The sequence below is a fragment of the Chionomys nivalis genome, chromosome 1, assembly GCF_950005125.1.
Source record: "Chionomys nivalis chromosome 1, mChiNiv1.1, whole genome shotgun sequence".
NCBI classification, from domain to species: Eukaryota; Metazoa; Chordata; class Mammalia; order Rodentia; family Cricetidae; genus Chionomys; species Chionomys nivalis.
The window spans coordinates 25882043-25901896 of record NC_080086.1 but is presented as its reverse complement, the minus strand read 5'-3'; the positions used below and the strand labels follow the sequence as shown (position 1 = coordinate 25901896).

Sequence of the window (19854 nt, the reverse complement as noted above, 5' to 3'; positions counted from 1 at the left end):
TTTCTAACTCCTCTCTCTCTCTCTCTCTCTCTCTCTCTCTCTCTCTCTCTCTCTCTCTCTCTCTCTCTCGTGTGCGCTATAACACAGGTGTGGAGGTCAGAGGGCAACCTGCATTCCACCCTAAGACAGGGTTTCTTCTTTGCTGCTATGTAACTTGCCTAGCGCCTGGGAGCTTCTGGGGTCCCCGCCCCCATCTCCCTACAAACCCCAGTGCCACCACGCCCGGCTCTGTGTGGGTTCTGGGGATGCAAACTTGGGTCCTCAGATGTGCTGGGAAAGCATTTATCCCACCAAACCATCTCCCTAGACCCCAAGCTTTCTGTTTTTTTTTTTTTTGGTTTTTCGAGACAGGGTTTCTCTGTGGTTTTGGAGCCTGTCCTGGAACTAGCTCTTGTAGACCAGGCTGGTCTTGAACTCACAGAGATCCGCCTGCCTCTGCCTCCCAAGTGCTGGGAGTAAAGGCGTGCGCCACCACCGCCCGGCTCTGTTTTGTTTTTTTTTTGAGACAAAGTTTCATGATGTGGTCCAGGCTAGACCTGAGCCCTCCTCCACCCTACTCCATCTCCCAGGGCTAGGTGACCGGCATCTTTAAAATCGGTCAGGATCATGAGGGACAAGGAAAGGCAGAAGCTGTCACAGGCCAGCGGTTTAGGACAACGCCTCTGTTATGTGGGATCTTGGGTGAGATACGGGAACGGAAAGGACAAAATGGAAGCAAGTGTGGCCATGGTTAGCAATACCGCGTGTGGTGACGCACGCCTGTGCTCCCGTAACACCAGAGGCTGGGGCAGGAAGACAGGAGTTCCACGTTCCATAGTGAGTTCTGGGATAGCTGGGCTCTAGCGTAAAAACTTGCTTAACAAAACCTCCCCCAAGCTCAGACCCCAAACAAACAAGAGCCAGTAACGCTGTGGCTGCAGAAACAGGGCAAGGTATGACAGGACAGCAGAGGCCAGGAGGCTACACTCTCTTGGCAGCTGCCTCTCTGTACTAAAAAGAAGCAGCCGCCGCCGCCTGTCTGTCTCTCCCCCACAAAGCTTCAAGTCTCCTTCAAGGACTGCTCAGTTAATTAGCTTCTTTATGGCTTCTGTGTTCTGTCTCTGCCAACACTACACTGGCAGGTCTCTCAACCCAGAAAAAAAGAAAAAGAACCAGCAAAATGGAAACCTAAACTCCCTCTCTTCAGCCTTGCTCCTCGACACTGTGTCCCTTCAGTCCTGAATCCTCATGGACAGGTCACTCACCTACTCAGGTGTCCCAACCTGCGGCTGATGCCAAGGAACCCAGGCTCCTCCTCCTTTGATGAAATCTTAGTTTCCTGACTCAGCACCTAGCATTCCTGCCACCTTGGTCACCTCGGCTGCTCCGGCTCCAGCACTCTCAGCACGGTCCACCAGGGTACCACTCAAGGTCAGGTCGCTCCTTGTCTTACCACCCCACTCCCCACCAATCCAGTCTTTGAACACAATGATGCCAAAGAGCCACCTGGAGCCCTTTCCCAATACCTCACAACAAACGAAGCTGGGCACAGTGGCTCCTGTCTGTGCAGGATCCTAGCACGGAGGCTGGGGACCAGGTGAGGTAGTGTGGGCTTTAATCATGCAGGCATATCTCGGTGAGTTCGAGACCAGCCTGGTCTAGTATATAGTGAATTTCAGGCCAGTCAGGGCTACACAGTGAGATCCTGCCTTGCCCCCTAGTAGGTGTGATGGGTCACACTTATAATCCTAGCATTTGGGAGACTGAGGCAGGAGATCTCCGAGGCCAGCGTGGGCTCCACTGTGGACTCAAGGTCAACCTGTGCGACATAGTCAACCCTGACTCAAAACCCAAACAGACTGGCTCAGTGGTAGGACACTTGCCTCCCATGGAAGGGGTAAGCGGAGGGGCCTCCCACCTGGAAGGGGTAAGCAGAGGGGCCTCCCACCTGGAAGGGGTAAGCGGAGGAGCCGATCTTCATTAAGTCTCTATTTTCTTCCACTAGGATTTTCTCTATACACAGCTGGGGTCCGTCTCAAGTTTTCGAGCCACCGTGTTTTCCAAGGGCTGGGATTACAGGCGTGGATCACCACGCCCTGCTCTCATAAAACCTTCCGAAAGCCAAGTTTCTGCAAGGTGCTAGCTCCACTGTCCCCACTGCAGCTCCGCCCTTCGAGAAATCCAGCCGTACCCTCCAGTTTTGGGTGATAACCCCGATCATGTCAGGCCTGTGCCAGCTTCAGAGTCACAAAACCTCTCTCTCCCTGCCTTTCCTTTCCAGTGTTAGCGCTGGAACCGAACCCAGGCCTTATGTGAGGCAAGCCCCCCACCACTGTGCCACATCCCAGCTCACTTCTGTTTCCCCAGATCCACAGATCACGGCTTTAGTGAGTCACAACGCACAGCTCACTGCAGGGACAGACTCACCCTGAAACACGATTTGCAGCCAATGGAAATACCTCCGATTCCAAAGGACTGTTTAAAAAAAAAAAAAAGCCAAAGTGTAATAATGGAGCTTAGGGATACCTGGCAGCTCAGTTGTTCCTGGCCAAGACTGCAAAAACTGGATCCAGCCAGAACCTGTGGAGGTATGCACCCACTGGGGGAAGGGTAACTGTTAGAAACTCAAGTATGTGGGCAGATGGACAAGGAGGAGACTAGCAACAGTAGTTGGAACCTCGGTGGGAGGCAGCACGTGACCCTGTGGGACAGATCCCAGTCAAAGCAAGCTGGGTGTGTTGGGTGTTCCGGGGTGGGGATCTTCCATACCCTGGCCGGACTGGCCATACTTTTATTAAAAAAATAAATACAAATATTTATTAATAAATAAATATAAAAATAAGGGCAAAATTCTTTTTTGGCGGGGGGTTTCGAGACAGGGTTTCTCTGTAGCTTTGAAGCCTGTCCTGGAACTAGCTCTTGTAGATCAGGCTGGCCTTGAACTCACAAAGATCCACCTGCCTCTGCCTCCCGAGTGCTGGGATTAAAGGCGTGCACCACTACCGCCCGGCCCCAAAATTCTTATCATGCCTTTCCTAGTTGGAGTTAGAGAATTTAGAAAATAGAGAGCAGACCACCCAGTCTGCTGGGATTTCTCCATATTTGGCAGGGGGTGGGGTTAAAATAGGATTTCATGTAGACCAGGTGTAAACTATAAGCAGCCTCCACAGTACTGGGATTGCAGGCACGTGCCGCCAAGCCCGGTTTATGGGGTACTGGGGACTGAACTCATGGTTTGTGCATGTTAGGAAAGCATTCTGTCAGCTGACTCGGCTACACTTCCAGCCCACTCTGCACAGACTGGAGGTAGCTGGTAGCCTCCTCTGCTGTATGGGAGGGAGGGAGGTGGGCCACAGGGAGTGGAGGAGGTCTGGGAAAAGGGGAGGGTTTTATTTCCCACTTCCTATTGCCTTTCTGGAAAAAACAATGACAATTTTAGGAAAGGATGGTGGCATAATAGAAATGTAGCAATCAAGAAGCAGGAAGCCCTATAGTGCCACCTGTCACCTGCCTGGCTACAACACCAGTTCCTAGCTGTATATGGGGAGGATGCCATCATCACCTGGTAAATTCTAAACATGAGTTTGCCCTGGCTCTACATGAATGCCTGCCGATGGCTGCACATCTCGATTGAGAAGGACCCTGTGCAATTCTGGTACGCGCGCGTACACACACACACACACACACACACACACACACACACACACCATACTATTTCACTTCCAGCCTTTGAAGGTGAAGGTCAAAGAAATACATAAAACCCTCTGGACACTACAGGATGCTGTAACGTGTGGGGGAAATAGTAATGACCATGACAATAACAGTAATAAACCTTGAGAAAGACACAAATGAGCGGGGCGGTCACAGGCACTTGGTGGGACGTTGGGTGTCCTATGAGCTGAGGTGGCCAGCAGAAACAGGGTAATTTGCGACACTGGGTTTCTGTTTCCTGAGACTGTGTCTTGGGTGGTAAAGGCAGACGGATAAATTTACCCTTTTCACACCCACAAAATGCTTGCCAGAGCCTGGGACTGGCTGGAATGGCAGACAGAAGTGAGGTGGGGCAGGAGGGAGGCTGGAGAGGTGTGCTCAGACCCCAGGCTATGGCCTTTCCTAGGGTTCCAGAATGGGCAGGGAGCAGGGAGGGCAGGGTTCTCCCTGGCTTGCCAAGGAAACGTCACCAGCTCTTCATTCTCCTCATCAGCGGATGCCCACCGCTCTGCTTTCTGGTTTTTGTTTTGAACACAGTGATGTGGGCACCTGTGGGCACAGCTGCTTACACCGTCCCTTAAGTCAGAAACAGACCAAATTACCAGGATGCAGTTTTTGCCATCCGCTCTGTTTCCAGGCCCTAAAATATCAGTCAAGCTTGAAGCCACTGAGGGGGAGATAAGATCCTATGTGTCCACAGGCGAGCGAGTCAGGCCACCAGGACCTGTGGGCTCTGGGCCTCACGCATCCCCATGGCAACCTCCTCTTGCCAGCAAATACCAAGCCTGGAATGGACCGAGTGGCCAGTTAGGAGGCTGGGCCAGGCAATGCAGCAAGAACACACAGGAGCCCAAGTTGCAGCCCCCACTAATCCTCTCCTTGTCCCCCTCCCCCTCTCGACACTGGAACTGTTAGCTGTGGAAGGGCAAGAGTGTAGACTGTGCTAGAGGTGGGGGTTCTCCCACAGATGGCTCCTCTCCCCAGTTATGAACAAAACTCAGGTCTACTCCAACAGATGGGACTCCATGGCCCCTTTCCTCCAGATCACAAACAATTAGCTCGTGGTAATGTTTAAAGAACCTGGCGTGAACTTGAGTTTAAGAAAAGGACTGGCCGGCAGGCTGGGGCCAAGCCTCAGACTTCTCTCTCAGCATCCACTTCTGCAGCAAAGCCAAGGGAACCAGGGCCAGACATCGGCACAGTGACCTTTCCCTCCTAGACCCGTGTCAGCTCGGCAGGACTGGGAGCTCTGAGCACGCGCCCTGGGGCATTCTGATACTTTCTTTCCTATTCATATTCCCTACCCTAGGCTTTTGTTTAAATACAAGAAGGATGGACAGAAAACGGCTTTCTCTGGACTTGTGAGCCCAGAGAAGAGCCTTCTTCACACTGAGGGGAAGGGAGGAGATTTCCTGTGCCCACGGTCAGGTCCATGTCTGTGGGAGGGGAACTTACGGCCTTAGCTCACAGGACGCAGACACAGGGAATGGGGCTCTGGCACTCTAACCAACCCAACCCCAAAGCCACAGGAAGTCACCTGGACTGCTGGCTGGTATCAGTGAAGGCCGGGGTGGGGTGGGAAGCCTGAGAGGCAGTCTCACTGACTGGGCAGCTCCAGCTGAATGATCAAGGCCAGGAAGTTGAGGCAAAGGTAGAAGGCTCGAGTTGGAACCTGCACTTGGCTGCCAAAGGTGCGTTTCCCTCCTCACCTAGCTCTTCTCCAATGACTCAGGGGTGTGTGTAAGAGGCTCCCACGGCCAGCCCCGGCTGAAGTATGGTGAAAATCACTCCCTATTATGCATGAGGGCAGATTCGGGCTTCGAGCTACCCCAAACTCTTTTAAGAGATTTTTCTTTTTTTTATTTTTAAACAAGTAAACACACAGAGACGGTACTCGGGTTGTAGGTTCCAGCTTTAGCACTGACTCAATTTCTGGCAGGTGCCAGAGGCAGGTGACGGTGACATAAACAATGGCACAATAGCAACCGAGCACCCACGCGTGCCACACAGGGTGGGAAGTGATTTACTCTGCTAGCACCCGTCTTTTATACATGACCAGGGAGCCTCAGAGATATTAAGGAACTCACTCAGAACCACACAGTCGGAACAGGAAGGGCTCAAGTTGAACCAAGGTTGTAGAGATGAAAAACCTATTCCTAACAATTGTCTAGGTGGGATCGGTGGCCTGGACAGGTTGGACTTGGAAAAATACTCTAGCTTACCTTAGTGACAAGGATTTTTCTGCTTGCCTAGTATGATGTCAGCCGCCTGGGGAGGGAGGGCAGAGGCCAGCTCTTTCCTCAGGCTCACTGCAGAGGGCTGGAGAGGTGGCGGTCCTTGGTAAATATGCTTCAGGGAGCGCCACTCAGGTGCCCCCCCCCCCCCCCCGGTTTTCTGTCCCTGTCATCTACACAGAAGCAGTGGCGACGCTGGTTTGATACCCTCTAGGACAGTGGTTCTCAACCCATGGGTTGAGACCTCTGGGGGTGTTGACTGACTATTTCCACAGGGATTGATAAAAGACCATTGGAAAACACAGATATTTATATTACAATTCGTAAGACTAGCAAAATTAGCCGAGCCGCGGCGACACATGCCTTTAATCCCAGCATCCGGGGAGGAAGAGGCAGGCGGATCTCTATGAGTTCCAGCCTGGTCTACAGAGGGAGTTCCAGGACAGGATACACACAGAGAAATATTGTTGTCTCAAAAACCCAAAACAAACAAACAAACACAATATAAAAATTACAGTTATGAAGTAGCAACGAAAATAAATTTTTGGTGGGTGGTCACCACAACATGAGGAACTGTATTAAAGGCTCAAAGCATTAGGAAGGCTAAGAACCACGGCTCTAGGATCTGTTTTATTATTTTTTGGGGGTGGTGGTGGTGGTCTTTATTGTCCAGAAGGTTCTAGCTGAGAGAATTCAATCCTGTCCTTGGGGAAGTATCGGGGATGAACTGAGGGGGAGGGGCTGAGGTCTTAGACTTGGTTTGGGGTAAAGTTTCCTTTGCCCGCTCCGCCTTTCATTCTTTCTGTTGTTTTGAGGCAGGGTCTCATGTAGCCCAGGCTGGTCTCTAACTTGCTCCGTAGCTGAGGATGACCCGGAATTCTGCCTGTGCATCTCAAGTGCTGGGATTCTAGGTATGTACTTCCATGCTGAACTATTGGGAATTAAAATCCAAGGTAAGCTTCCTGAGGTGAGCCCTGACTATGGGGTTAACTTCGCCACGCTTCTCAAACTGGGGGACAGCCAAGCGGTCCCTAGATGGGAAGATAAACGCTGTGACACAGGTCCTGGCAGAGGGCTGGGGATCTGTTCCAGCTCTGAGCCGCCCCTGGAGCCACCTCCACAGCTGGAGGAGGGAGACCGGGGAGAGGAAATGTTTGGGGTCTGCTCTGTGCCACAAAACATTTAGAGAAAGCTAAGCGGTGCTGTGGCTTCAGCGATGGCCGCTGACATTAAGGCTCTTAGAGACATCGGGTTCTTTCCTTGAGCCAGGAAAGGACAACAGCTTTGCACTGAACACTACATTACTGCCTCTGTTACGTAGATAGGGAACATGAGGCTAAGCCACTAATTTGCCACTTCTCAAAGAAGCCTGTGTTTTTAATAAACCAATTCCATCAATAATTACTCTGGCTCATAAACAACCTTTGTTTAACTTTTGTTCTTGTTTTTTGGTTGTTATTGTTTTTTTGAGGCGGAGTTTCTCTGTGTAGCTTTGAAGCCTGTACGTGCACTCTCTCTGTAGACCAGGCTGGCCTCGAACTCACAGACATCAGCCTGCCTCTGTCTCCCAAGGGCTGGGATTAAGGTGTGCACCATCACTGCCTGGCATTTTGCTCTTTTTTTTTTTTCTTTTTTTGAGGAAGTTTTTCATGTAGCCCTCACTAGCCTTAAGACAAGAACCTTGAACTGTTTTCTTTTTTGAGACAGGTTTCTCTGTGTAACAGCTGGCTGTCCTGCAACTTGTTTTTTAGGCCAGACTGGCCTGGAACTCACAGAGATCTGTCTGGCTCTGCCTCCAGAGTGCTGGCATTAAAGGCTTTCACCATCACCACCACTTGGTGAACCTTGAACTCTTTATCCTACTGAAGGCATGTGACACCTGGCCCAGGTCCCTTTGATTTTTTTGTAGCATCATGGGCAGTGTGTGCAGGTACAACAACAAAAATCCCAGCTACCCATAAGAAGGCAGGCCTTTAGGAAGGCAGCTTCTATTTTTTATCCTGAATTGTGAAAAAATTATGATATTCATATAACTCAACATTTTAAAAACTCCAACTGTAAAAATACACAAGTTAAAGAAGCCACTTGCTTCCTTGACTCCTCAGGTTGTTCTGTGTGGCTGGAAGTTTGAGAATGCGATTTGGTCTGCATGCTGCCCTGACCGGAGCTCTGTCTTAGGGTTCTAGCACTTTTGGTGGCTTCAATAGTCAGAATCAGTCAGTCAGAGATGAGGAAACAGGCTCGGAGAGGTGAAACAACTTGCCCACATCACAGCATGCTCAGGGTGACTCAGCTGTGGGCTTTCTTTGTCACTTGCATGACACAGGCCATGAGAGAGAAATCTCATTCTTGGTAGAAAGGGTGTGTGTGTGGCTTTACCCTCTAGGGTGTGGGAGAGAATCTAGGGTCACATCAACGCTTTCTCAGGGTATCACCCTAATAACGAGGCAACTTGGTCTGGACAAGTTCAGGAATTATGAAATCCCCCTTGCATAGGCAGAGTCAGAATTATTTAAAAACCAGAGCCCTTGGGCTGGGGCTGTTGCTCAGCAGCTGAGTCTGGCCTTGCATGCTTGAGGCCCAGGCTAACCTCTTTCGGATCGAGACATCTCTGTTGAAGTTTCCACTGCCTGCTTGCCAGACACACAGCATCCCCCAGCCAGCTCATAAATAATCCCCGTTCTGCTGAAAGCAGGCATTTTGATCTTAACCAAAATCATGTGACGTGTGTGTGTGTGTGTGTGTGTAATGTTTTGCTTCGGATTCCAGAGCACCACACATTTGTTTTCTCCAGTGCACACACCTCACTACCATGTCCAGGGAGTGGTTAGATGCCCACACTCCCGTTTCCCCACACTTGACTGTGTGGGCCAGCAGCTCTCACCTATCCGCAGAAGTGAAGATGGGCGGGCACAGATGACCCGCGACGTGGGAGGTGACCCTTCTCTTAGAGCTCTCAAACATTGCCACAGTGCATGTGTGCGGCAGTGTTGGACAACAGCATTCACAGCACTGCTTGGCCGAATCTCCTCTCCCATCGTGACATATTTGGGTGCTAAGGCAGACAGGTTTTCCAGATTCTGTGCCTTACCTATCCCATGTCTTGACCCGTTTGTACAATCCCTTCCTTCATGTTTTAGGTCTCTTAATTTTCAATGACAAGAGTTCAACACATCCGCCCTCACACCTACACCCTACCCCTAGGCAATCAATTCACTTGAACTGTTTGCACAGTGGGCCTTCTGGTAGATAACACAAACTTTCTCCTGTGTGTGTGTGTGTGTGTGTGTGTGTGTGTGTGTAGCAGGCTCTCCTACAACCCAGGCTAGCCTCACTAAGTAGTCGAGGAAGACCTTGAACCATAGATCCTCCTGCCTCCACTTCCTAAATGCTGAGATCTCAGGCTGGGGCTGCCAGGATCTGTTTATGTGGGGCTGGGGAGTGAAACCAGGGTTTCACACATGCTAGGCAAGCATTTTATTGAAAGAGAGCTATCCCTAGACTCTGTCTCCCTTGTTTTGATATGAGAACACTGGGGCCTAGAAGTTCAGTTGCTTCTCTGAGATACCACACATAATGCATTGAACTTGACTGGAAGTCATTTTGTCAAGATGCATGTCTTCCATCCCCACTGTGGGAACTGAACCCAGGGACTCTGAAGTTACATTTCCAGTCCCATAACTGTCTTGTCTGACTTGAGGAGCTCCTGAGCCAGACCTTCCTCAGTCAGCTGCCAATGAAGAGCCTTAGCAGGGCCTGGGCTTCCTTCCCTTGGCTGCTGGCCTCCTGGCTTTGTCCAAATCCTTGCTCCACTCCACACAAGCAGGACTCTGGAGAGCAGAGCCCTGAGTGACTGGATGCCACTTCTTATCTTAGCTTTCCACAGCTGCAGTTGCCCACTGCCCACAGCCTCCACGGGTCAGGGCTGCCAGGCCGGTCAGTAGCCTTAGGTCTTGAAAACTGGCTTCTGAGATCCAGCCTGGAGCCTCTGCCTGCCCCCTGCAGCAATAATGGCACCAGCTCTTAAGACATACCATGGGGTCCGAGAGGTAACTGCGGCATGAGGGTGATGTCAGCTTCCTATTACAAAGGACCAAGGGCTCTCCAACCCCAGCACTGACATAATCTAATTTCTGCTTGCAACGAGTTTTCTGGGTCACTTAAAGGTTATGTGCCTTAGACAAAGGGTCAGAATTTGATTAGCGGAAAGCAGATTATCCAAGAGTGTCCCAGGCTGGGAAAGGAGGTCTTTAACATTTCAGTGTTGCCAGGTGTAGAGGTATCCATAATTCCAATTTTGGGGAGGCAGGAGGACTATTGCGAGTTTGAGGCCAGTATTGTCTACACAGAGTATTCTGGGTTAGCCTGGGTTACCTAGTCAGTCTCAGACAATGACAGCATCATAAAGGTGGTGGTACCCAAACTGTAAAGGGGCAGCAGGAAGCCACCTTCCTCCCCAGGACTAGCAGTGGCGGTTCCTCAGCCTGAAAACACCCATCAGAGCTGGGGTGCAAACACGTGGTGTGCGTGCAAACTGGTCCTCTGCCCGGTGCTCACTTAGAAGTGATGCGCACTCCAATACCTACACCTCTAGGCACCGGAAAAACTTCCCACTGGTGAGCTCACTCACTATTCACGGCTTTGCCGATCTTTTCATTTGGCTTTAATTAATCCATCGCACCACTCAGCACACTATAGACTCGCTGTAGGTGGAAGAGAAGGGAAGATTATGTGGCAAGGGCAGGCATTTCCGTGGAGACAGGATCTTGCCCCCTTCGGTTTAAGGATTGCGTAGATGTAAGAACTCTCTAGTGGCTGGTTGCTCTGCTTCTCTGATTTTTCAGCTTTCACCCCCTAATATCTGACTCTGGGTTTTTATTATTAAGACCAATTAGAATTCGAGCGACAGCCGGGCGATAGTGGCGCACGCCTTTAATCCCAGCACTTGGGAGGCAGAGGCAGGCGGATCTCTGTGAGTTCGAGACCAACCTGGTCTACAAGAGCTAGTTCCAGGACAGGCTCCAAAACCACAGAGAAACCCTGTCTCGAAAAAACCAAAAAAAAAAAAAAAAAAAAAAAAAAAAAAGAATTTGAGCGACATAGAGTACTGCAGAAATCTGTTTGACTTTAATAAAATGGTTCAATTTACTTTCTGGTATTTTTAGCCCAAGTCTAGGACAGCTCCAGTGAGCCACATAGGGCCGTGTTGTTTCCGATCTGGACATTCTGGAGGTTCAAACTGGGGCCTGTGTGAGTGAACAGGGGCTGCCTTCTGATGCTGAGAAGCTGTCTGGAGGTGGGTGTCAGTGGGAGTCAGCCACTGGGCTTCCCCGGGTGTGAGCTGTGTTCAAAGGACCCCCGATGGGCATCGGGTCATCTGTGAAGGCCATTTCTGTCCCTCTGCACAGTGTCAATCGTGTGTAGTGTGCAAGAAGGACTTAGCACCCAGGCTGTTGTTACTTCTCCAAGTCATCAGCTCCCAATCCACGGACGCTTCCTTAGAATCCAATTAACAAGGGGCAGTTTCCAATCTAGACTGTTTTGTCTGTTCCTGTCACTCAACCAGGAAGCTTGTTGCCTTTCTGGAGACCCAACCCCTACCCCTGTCCAAAAAAACAAAAAAACATTCTGCCTGTCTCAAAGTCCCCAGAGGAGGAGATAAGACTGGCTCAGGTCTCCCAAGCTCCATGGTGTAGAAAGAGGAATCACCAATGAGCAAAACCTGCCTAGAAGCTTATGAAGCTGAATTCCTTGCGTGGATTAGATGGAAAGTGAGTGTCAACCATTCTTTCAGTAATGACCAAGCGGAGAGTCAGTGAAGATGGGTGGGGAGATGACACTCCAGCCCAGCCTGCCCTGGGTTGTCCCCGGAGTTCAGAGTTCCAATCCGTCTCTTCTTTTTTTTTTTTTTTTTTTTTTTTTTTTTTTTGGTTTTTCGAGACAGGGTTTCTCTGTGGCTTTGGAGCCTGTCCTGGAACTAGCTCTGTAGACCAGGCTGGTCTCGAACTCACAGAGATCCGCCTGCCTCTGCCTCCTGAGTGCTGGGATTAAAGGCGTGCGCCACCATCACCCGGCTACCATCTCTTCTTTTTGATAGTGGGGACTGCTGTTTCTTTTGGAGACAAGGCCACACATGCACAGAAGGATCATTGGACTACAATTCCCAAAAGCGGCAACATACCATCAAACTACAATTCCCAATGCAATAAAAGCCACTCATGCGCAGGACATTTTTTTTTCCCAGATGCACCTGGATCCCCCTTAAAAACGGGGAACACCATAACTCGCCCCTTTTCGTCTCTTCACCCCCGTCCCTCACCTGTCGTCACCTCCCACATTAAAGTTTACCCACGTGGGACCCTGCGCGTCTTGTGTTTTCTCTCTAACCCCGCGGAAAGAACAACAGGGACTCCTGCATGCCACACCTCCAGTCTTTAAAGGTTTTAAAAAGAAGCTGGGCGGTGGTGGCGCACACCTTTAATCCTAGAACTTGGGACGCAGAGGCAGGTGGATCTTTGTGAGTTTGAAGACAGCCTGGCCTACAGAGCAAATTACAGGACAGTCAGGGCTGTTCCACAAAGAAACTCTGGCTCGAAAAAAGTTAAAAGAAAAAAGTTTTAAAAACACGCGGTGCCCTCAGAGATCAGGAGGTACGGGATCCCTAAGAACTGGAGGTATGGATGGTTGTGTGCTGGGAGCCAAACTTCAGTTCCCTGCGAGAGCAGCAGGTGCGTCTAACCACGGTGCCATCTCTAAGGCCCCACAGCACCAGCTGGGAACTTTTGTTTATTTTTTGTTGTTTTGTTTTTGTAGTGACCCACATGAAACAGTTATTGACAACCATGCTGATTGAGACTATTCAAAGCTGTAAATCTTTTTCACTGAAGTCCAGACCAAGAGCAAGATTGAGCCTCTCTCTGGAAAGCCTCCTGGTGCCCAAGCTCAAGGATTTAGCATTGATACACCAAAGCTCTATGATAGGCAGAGTAATCTTTGTTTGTTTGTTTGGTTGGTTTTTCGAGATAGGGTTTCTCAGTAGCTTTGGAGTCTGTCCTGGAACTCGCTCTTGTAGACTCACAGAGATCCGCCTGCCTCTGCCTCCTGAGTGCTGGGATTAAAAGCGTGCGCCACCGCCGCCTGGCCGCCCAGCTTTGGGGCAGAGTAATTTTGAAATGTTCATTCACGGCAGAGCACAATAGGTATTTTAGATATAACTTGCCAATTATTTTGGTTAATACATCTGAACCATTGTCAAAGTCATGGAAATCTCGAATGTGTTGCCAAGGCAGATTGACTGTTGTGGGGAGGGGGGTGAGAGCTGAGAACTGTCTGAGCGAATCCCAAATGGAGTCAGGACAAGATGGCATTAACCTAGTTATTTCAGGTTTTTTTCCTTACTTATTCATTTACACTTTTAAATACCCTCTATTATTCCCCCATCCATTCCAGGAAGTCACTTGTGTCAAAAACATGAGATCCAGGAGGTTACCTGGAAACCAAGGAAAACAAACCAATACAGGGGCCACCCATGATCTGAGGTTCATGTGCCTTCAGGACAACAAAAGGAGGGGAATCATAACAAACCAACCATGAATAGTGTTTTCCCCTTGGAAGAAATTCCCACTAATTTCATGGGATTCCCTAAAAAGGTTATGACCTCCAAGTCTACAAAAGCATACATATAATACTTACTAAAACTTAGCTGGGAGTGGTGTTGGCCCACGCCTTTAACCCAGAACTTGGGAGGTAGGGGCAGGCGGATCTATCTACCTGAGTTCCAGTCCAGACTGGACTACAGAGACCCTGTCTCACAAATCATAACCAAAAAAAATCCTCCACAGAAACCGAAACAACAAACCCCCAAACAACACCCCCATTAATCCATGACTAAGTATTTTCTAGGGTGGATAGGGTAGGAAATTACCCGGATGGATATAATTTTTATAGAATTTTCTCATCTGGGGACAGGATGTTGCTTTCCACAGCTGCATGCCACCACTCGACGGAAAATGAAAATGTCCCTGGACCAGCCTGACTTTTTCCACAGAATGGAGCAGCCAGGTGACGTACAGTCAGACCTCCAAAACACAAAAACATACAAAAAATACTAAGACTGGCCTTTTTTTTAAAAAAATGAATCCAGAATTTCTTTAGTTGAAATATGTTTCTTCTGGTGGTAGTTCATGTTAGGACTCCCTGCTCCCTTCCCCAGTAAACTTCCTTCCCATGTAAGCCCTGTCTGATGGCCAGTCTGTCCCTCACCCGTGGTTTTACAACAGTTCAGGGCCAGGGAGATTTTCCAGTCTTTGACTCGGGGAGGTTGTTACTCTCTGTGTGTAGTAAGTAAAATACATTTCTGCAAGGCTTTCACAGGAGAGTAGAAACAAAACCTAAAACTTTGAGGGCTTGGGGGCTGCAGCTCAAGGGTAGAATGCTTGCCTCCCATGCCCTGCCTGAGCCTGTGGGTTCAGTCCCCAGCATCAAAAACAAAAGAATAAAAAAGTTGGCAGATCCTATTAAAGTTCCACTGACTCACCCGGGACAGAGAGGAACTCAGAGGTTACAATTTCATTTCTTTCCTCAGTGCCTCACTGGTTTATTCAGAACACCTAAGACAGCAACAGTGTGCAAAGCCACCAGGACCCTAAGAGCCAAGCCCCTGCCCTGCCCCCAGCCAGAAATACCCAGGCAAAAGCCATCTATCTACCTCCATGTGTTACCAAAGAAAAGGTGGCGGTTTGTTCGTTTTGTTTGTTTGTTTTTGTAAATCCAAGATATTTTTAGGTTCCAAACTGTGCGGTGACCAATCTGAGGCCACATCTCCTCAGAAAAAATGAACTGAAGCAAAAACCAGACAGAACCACCCCCACATACACAGGCCTATGTGTAAGATTAAAGGTTCATGTCCAACACACTTCCCGAAGGGATGGCTGAGAATGGTAACTTGTGAATGCAGAAGCCAGGAAAGGCTCATTTGGGGGAGCAAGCACTGACCAGCCACCCCAGATGCACTCCTATAAGGCTGCATAGCAAAGCCCATCCAAATTTGGGAAGTAACCAGTAACTGGCAGCCAGCAGCCAGGGCTTCTCTGGATCCATAGCAAGCTCTGGAATGTTGCCACCGGCACTCTGAAAACAGGGGCAGAGTCTGTGAGAGAGGAGTGTGGGTGTGTGTGAGAGCGAGCGTGAGTGTGTGCACATGAATCCAATTCTCGACGCCACCCAGAAATCCGGATTCCTGATCTTGGTCGTCGGTAACTACGGCTGGGGTGAGGGAGAAACCAAAGATCCAGGCGGGGGCCAGGTCCCATTTTCCATCCCGGTGCAGACACTTGGCCTCAGCTCACCCGCTCCCCAACCTGCCAACTCCAGCACAAGCAGGGCAGTGTTACTCCAGCCCAGGCGCTCTGTGGGAAGCCATTTTATGCAACAGTTCAGCCCAACATCCAAGTCAAACAACTTCTGAGAAGCAGCAAGCTGTGTGAGGAGGGGCTCTCATTACAGCCACCCACCTCTCCAGAGTCTGCCCCGACTCAAACCCAGATGCCTTAGAAGCCCCTTACAGGCTCTGCACCTTTATTTCCAAGAGTGGGTGTCCCTTCCTCCCTGAGTCAGATATGTGGCAACACACAAAATGGAGTCAGTGTTTTGCTTTGGAGAATGAGGCTGGCTCGGACGGCAGGGAGACGTGGAAAAGACGGATGTTCGCGTGGGAGTGTGGTCTAATCTGTGGTTTAAACATCCACACTTGACTAGGGATCTACTAGTGAAGCATAATAAAATTGCTACAGGTGGACGCTGACCTGCACATACCACTAGGTCTCTAATGAACACACAGCATCACTCAGGGGAGGGGGAGGCTGACTCCAAGGCTACGCTCTGACCATTACAGTCTCTGACCACAAAAGGCCAAGGCAGAGGAACACACAACAGAACCTAAAGATAAGGAGACCTTGCCTAGGGTGAGGGAAGGAACGGGGAAGCCCCAAGAGCGGTTTGTTCACGCCCTGGTCAAGGTCAAGATCCTAAACACAAAGTGTAGATTTCCAGAGGCCCAACTAGAGGTGGTGGTGGTGGTGGTGGTGGTGGTGGTGGTGGTGTGTGTGTGTGTGTGTGTGTGTGTGTAAACAGCAGGGGGTTGTTCTGCAGCCTGAACTTGAATGGACCATTGCATCAACTCATGGATTTTGAGGGTGAAACTAGTGTGGATCAGAAAAGTGAGCTGCCTGTAATTTCAAAGTAATCTGGAGACAAAGCTGCTTTCAGCCAGGCTCTGAACCCCCATCCAACTCTCTGCCTCTGTCTCTAAGCAGCTTCCACGAAGGTAAGGCCATCTCCGGAGGAAAAGGACAGTCGCTCTACTATTTCCATCCTTTGGGATGCGGCAGGGGCAGAAAGAGGGGACAGAAGCAGGGCATGACTCTCACAGTAGGGTCCATCTGTCCCTTCCTAGCCTAGGAGGATGGAAATCCTCACTACGCAGGCTCAGGATCTGGGGGCTAGGGAGGGTGGGGAAAGATCAGACAGAGGTAAGACCAGTCTAGCTGCCTAGCAAGACCCCAAACAAAAAATTTATGGAAAAGGTCACATTCCTGGCCTGGCCCAAGGCTAGTCACTATATTGCAGCCTGAAATATCCTACCACCTGCCATTCGGTTATTAGATGTTTTCCTTCTCGATCCTTTCTCATTAATTTTTCTCTTCTCTCTTTTTTAGAGGGAAGAGGTCTGAGGGAAATTCAGGAACAACCAAAATAGGCTGGGGAGGTTTGGCTCTGCAGATATTGGAAAACAGACTGACGCTGGCATGGTTGTGGGCATGAGACGCCCAGCGTCAAGAGGGCAGGCTGGGAAGGCTCAGCTGTCAAGGAGCAACCACAGGGGACGTAGTCAGGCCTAGACAAGGACAAGGTTTCCTTTTCACATCTTCCCTCTTCTCCACGGTCCCACATAACTAAGGCTGGCTTCTCTTTGGATTCTCATCCCCTCAGGATCCTCGGTACACAAAGGTGGCCCCTGCTTTGCAAACCCCACGTCAGGTTCCACATTCATAAATCACTGGTCTCAAGAGAGGGAGGCGGTGACAGGTGACATCATAGTAATCCCGGCGGTCCCCTGAGATCATAGCCTGTCATGAAGATATTTTGAGGAACTTCATCCTACCCTCTACTCCCACCCAACAGCCAAACCCAGCTGGGTACCTCATGTGATAATATCCTGTCACTTGACCCTGAGTAGCCACTGAACCTTTCATGGACCAGATTTCTGCTCATCAATGGGTAAAATGGGGATAGCACTTCCTTCTCACTATATCCTGGGGCTATGGGAGGCCTTTGCAGACTGTAAAACACTTTACATAGAGACTATAACAGGAGGGGGGGCTTTGTCCCTACTGGACCCCAGAGTAGGACAGAGGAGGAAATTGCCCACCCCCCAAATGGTAAGTACTAGCTCAGCTTGCCATCTTGGGCAAGTCACTGCCCCTGGCACTCTTTCCCCCACTGTGAACAGGAGGGCTGGCACCTACAAGTTGGTGCACAATCTCTAAGCCCTTCCCAACCCTAAAACCAAGTCCTTCCAGAGTGAGAGTGTTCTGTTTCAATAGTCAATCAGCAGCATCTAGCGCGGGCAGGGAGCTCTGGGTAGGAATGGAGTGGCAGGCAGGAGACAAGCCGGACAGATTGCGGACCAGCAGGCAACAGACTGAGTAGACATAGGTTGGCCATGGGCACCTCCCCTCAGCCCCTTGCATATGCCAGGGGTGCAGATGGGGGATGCAGACATGCTGTGGCACTGTGTGGTTCCCCCTAGCCCCAAAGTTTCACCCCATCTAGGCAGGCATCTGGGGACTAACCAACAGACGGGCAGGGAAGGGATGGCTAGGGTAGGGTGAGGAAAACTCCCCAAAGGACTGGGCCGGGTTGGGTGGGGCCAGCTGTCTTTAGACTTTGTTCTGTGGTGCTCAAGCAGATGAGAGGCTCAAGCCAAGCCTCAGAGCTGGTTTGCCTGTTTGTCTGCCGAGCTGGGGAAACACCGGGAGGGAATCTGACATCCTCTTTAAGTTGTATGGGTGTGGTGACTCCTAGAAACCCAGCGCCACCTCCCAGGGTGCAGAACGCTTCCACACAGCAGCCCCGGAAAGTAGTAAACCTTACACCCGCCAGCTGGAGGACCGTAAACATCCCGACGGCCGCTCCAAGGAATAGTGCACTTTTTTTTTGGTTAAAAGTCTCCGGTGGCACGTTACTAGTTTCTAAACGTCATCTCTCTTGAGAGTGTGACACAGGGATTGCCTGGCCAAGCCCTTTTCTGCTTGCCTGGGATCAAATGTTGTCCTTTTGTGTGTAGGAGTTGTGCTGTCTCAGAAGTAGGACACAAGGGTCGTCCTTGTATTTCCTTGCTCCTGTCCCTTAGAAAGCGGACCCTCCTGCTCTTTTCCTCAGACTTTCCAATGCAGAGAGGTAGGGAGTGTCTACTAGTTCCTCCCACCTCCCTCGCCCCCGTCTTCTCCAGGTGAACGGCCATTACTGGCGGCCCCGCCTGGTCATTTCTAGGAGGGTAAGGCTTCGAGCCCATAATACCTCATTACTCAGGAAATGCAGAAACACCCGACTTATTCCACCAAGAGGCGCCTGTAGGCACCTTCCCCTCCCTCCTCTCCGTAACTCTCCCAGAGTTCTCTCCAGCTAAGATAGTTATCTCTCTTGAAAAAGAATCAAGACAATCTAGTCTTTCAGGTAGCTTGGAGAGAGGAATGGACGTTCTCACGGGACCGAGAGTTTAGACCGGGAATATGTAAAGTCCGTCCTCCAGGTACAGAGGACTCCCCCACCCACTCCCTCTGCAGAGTGAGGGTGCCAGGAGCCCTTCGTGGGAGCCCCTTTGCCACAAATGAGACCACGAAGTGGAAGTCACTCGCTGCCCTGCTCGCCAGGAGCCTCACGGGCCAGGGAGGGCCTCGAGTTACTCGAAAAGGGTTGCTCCGCACCTCCCCGCCACCTTCCCCTCTAGCAATCGGGGGTGCTCCGGGTGACAGCGGGCACAGACCCAATCTCAAACCCTCGGCGGCAGAGGGACCCGGGAGCCGAGTACACAGCCCGGGCCACCAGGACCCCTGCTTCTCCCGCCCACCTGCCTGTCCCGCCCGCGGCCAGCTGGCAGCCGCCGCGCCTTTCTCTTCTCGCCCGGAGTCCGCCTGGCGCGCGCAGTACCAGCTCCCCGAGCTCCCGGCCGCCGGGACACCCACGGCTCCGGACGCCGTCCCGAGCTCCAGAACAGGTGGCCTCGGAGACGAGCGCGCGCGACAGTCGCCTCTCACTCACCCAGAAGATGAAGTTAAATCCGAAGAGCAGGTATTTGATGCACTTGCTACCCCCTTTGACCGGCATGGTGTAAGCTGGACTTCCGTGGGACAAGAAGCACGCACGACTGGGACAGAAGGGACGCAGCAACGGACTGAGACACGCTGAGGCTGGGGGCTGAACTACGGCTCCACTTTTAAAAAGTGCCACTCCTTACGGCGACCGGCCAGCTGCGCTGCGCATGTGCCGAAGAATGCCGACCCCGCCCCCCGGCCCACCTGCCCCGCCCATGCCTCATCCCCTACCCAGACCCAGGTTCTTGGGCTCTGGCTCCACAGCAGTCTGGAGCTCGCCGTGCACCCTGCTCTTTCGGGTCTCGTTCCAGAGATCCTTTTCCTTTCGACTTCCTCCTTCCCACCGTCTTGGGGGTCTTTCCAGACCTCCAGGCCCGGCTACTTTTACCCGGGTGTTAAATGTAGGCCTCGCCTTTCCGGTTCATTCCGGGTGCGGCGCCTAAGAGTAAGTTGGAAGACCCCCCCCCCCGAGGGTCATCTAATCTAAAGTACCTTTTCAGATTCCCAAGACAAGTCGGCGGGACCCTGTTTGCCTGCCTTGCTTTCTCTCCAACATC

The 19854-nt window shown here is 51.0% G+C and overlaps 1 protein-coding gene across 1 annotated transcript in view; it reads right to left on the bottom strand.

Moving 5' to 3' along the window:
* Positions 1-19448, bottom strand: part of Cd9 (CD9 molecule) — a 32469-nt gene extending 13021 nt beyond the window's left edge. The window contains exon 1 of the mRNA XM_057774679.1: positions 19245-19448. Within this exon, the coding sequence (XP_057630662.1) occupies positions 19245-19310 (66 nt within the window). The 5' untranslated portion in view covers positions 19311-19448. The remainder of the gene's footprint in view (positions 1-19244) is intronic.
* Between the last annotated feature and the right edge of the window lie 406 nt (positions 19449-19854).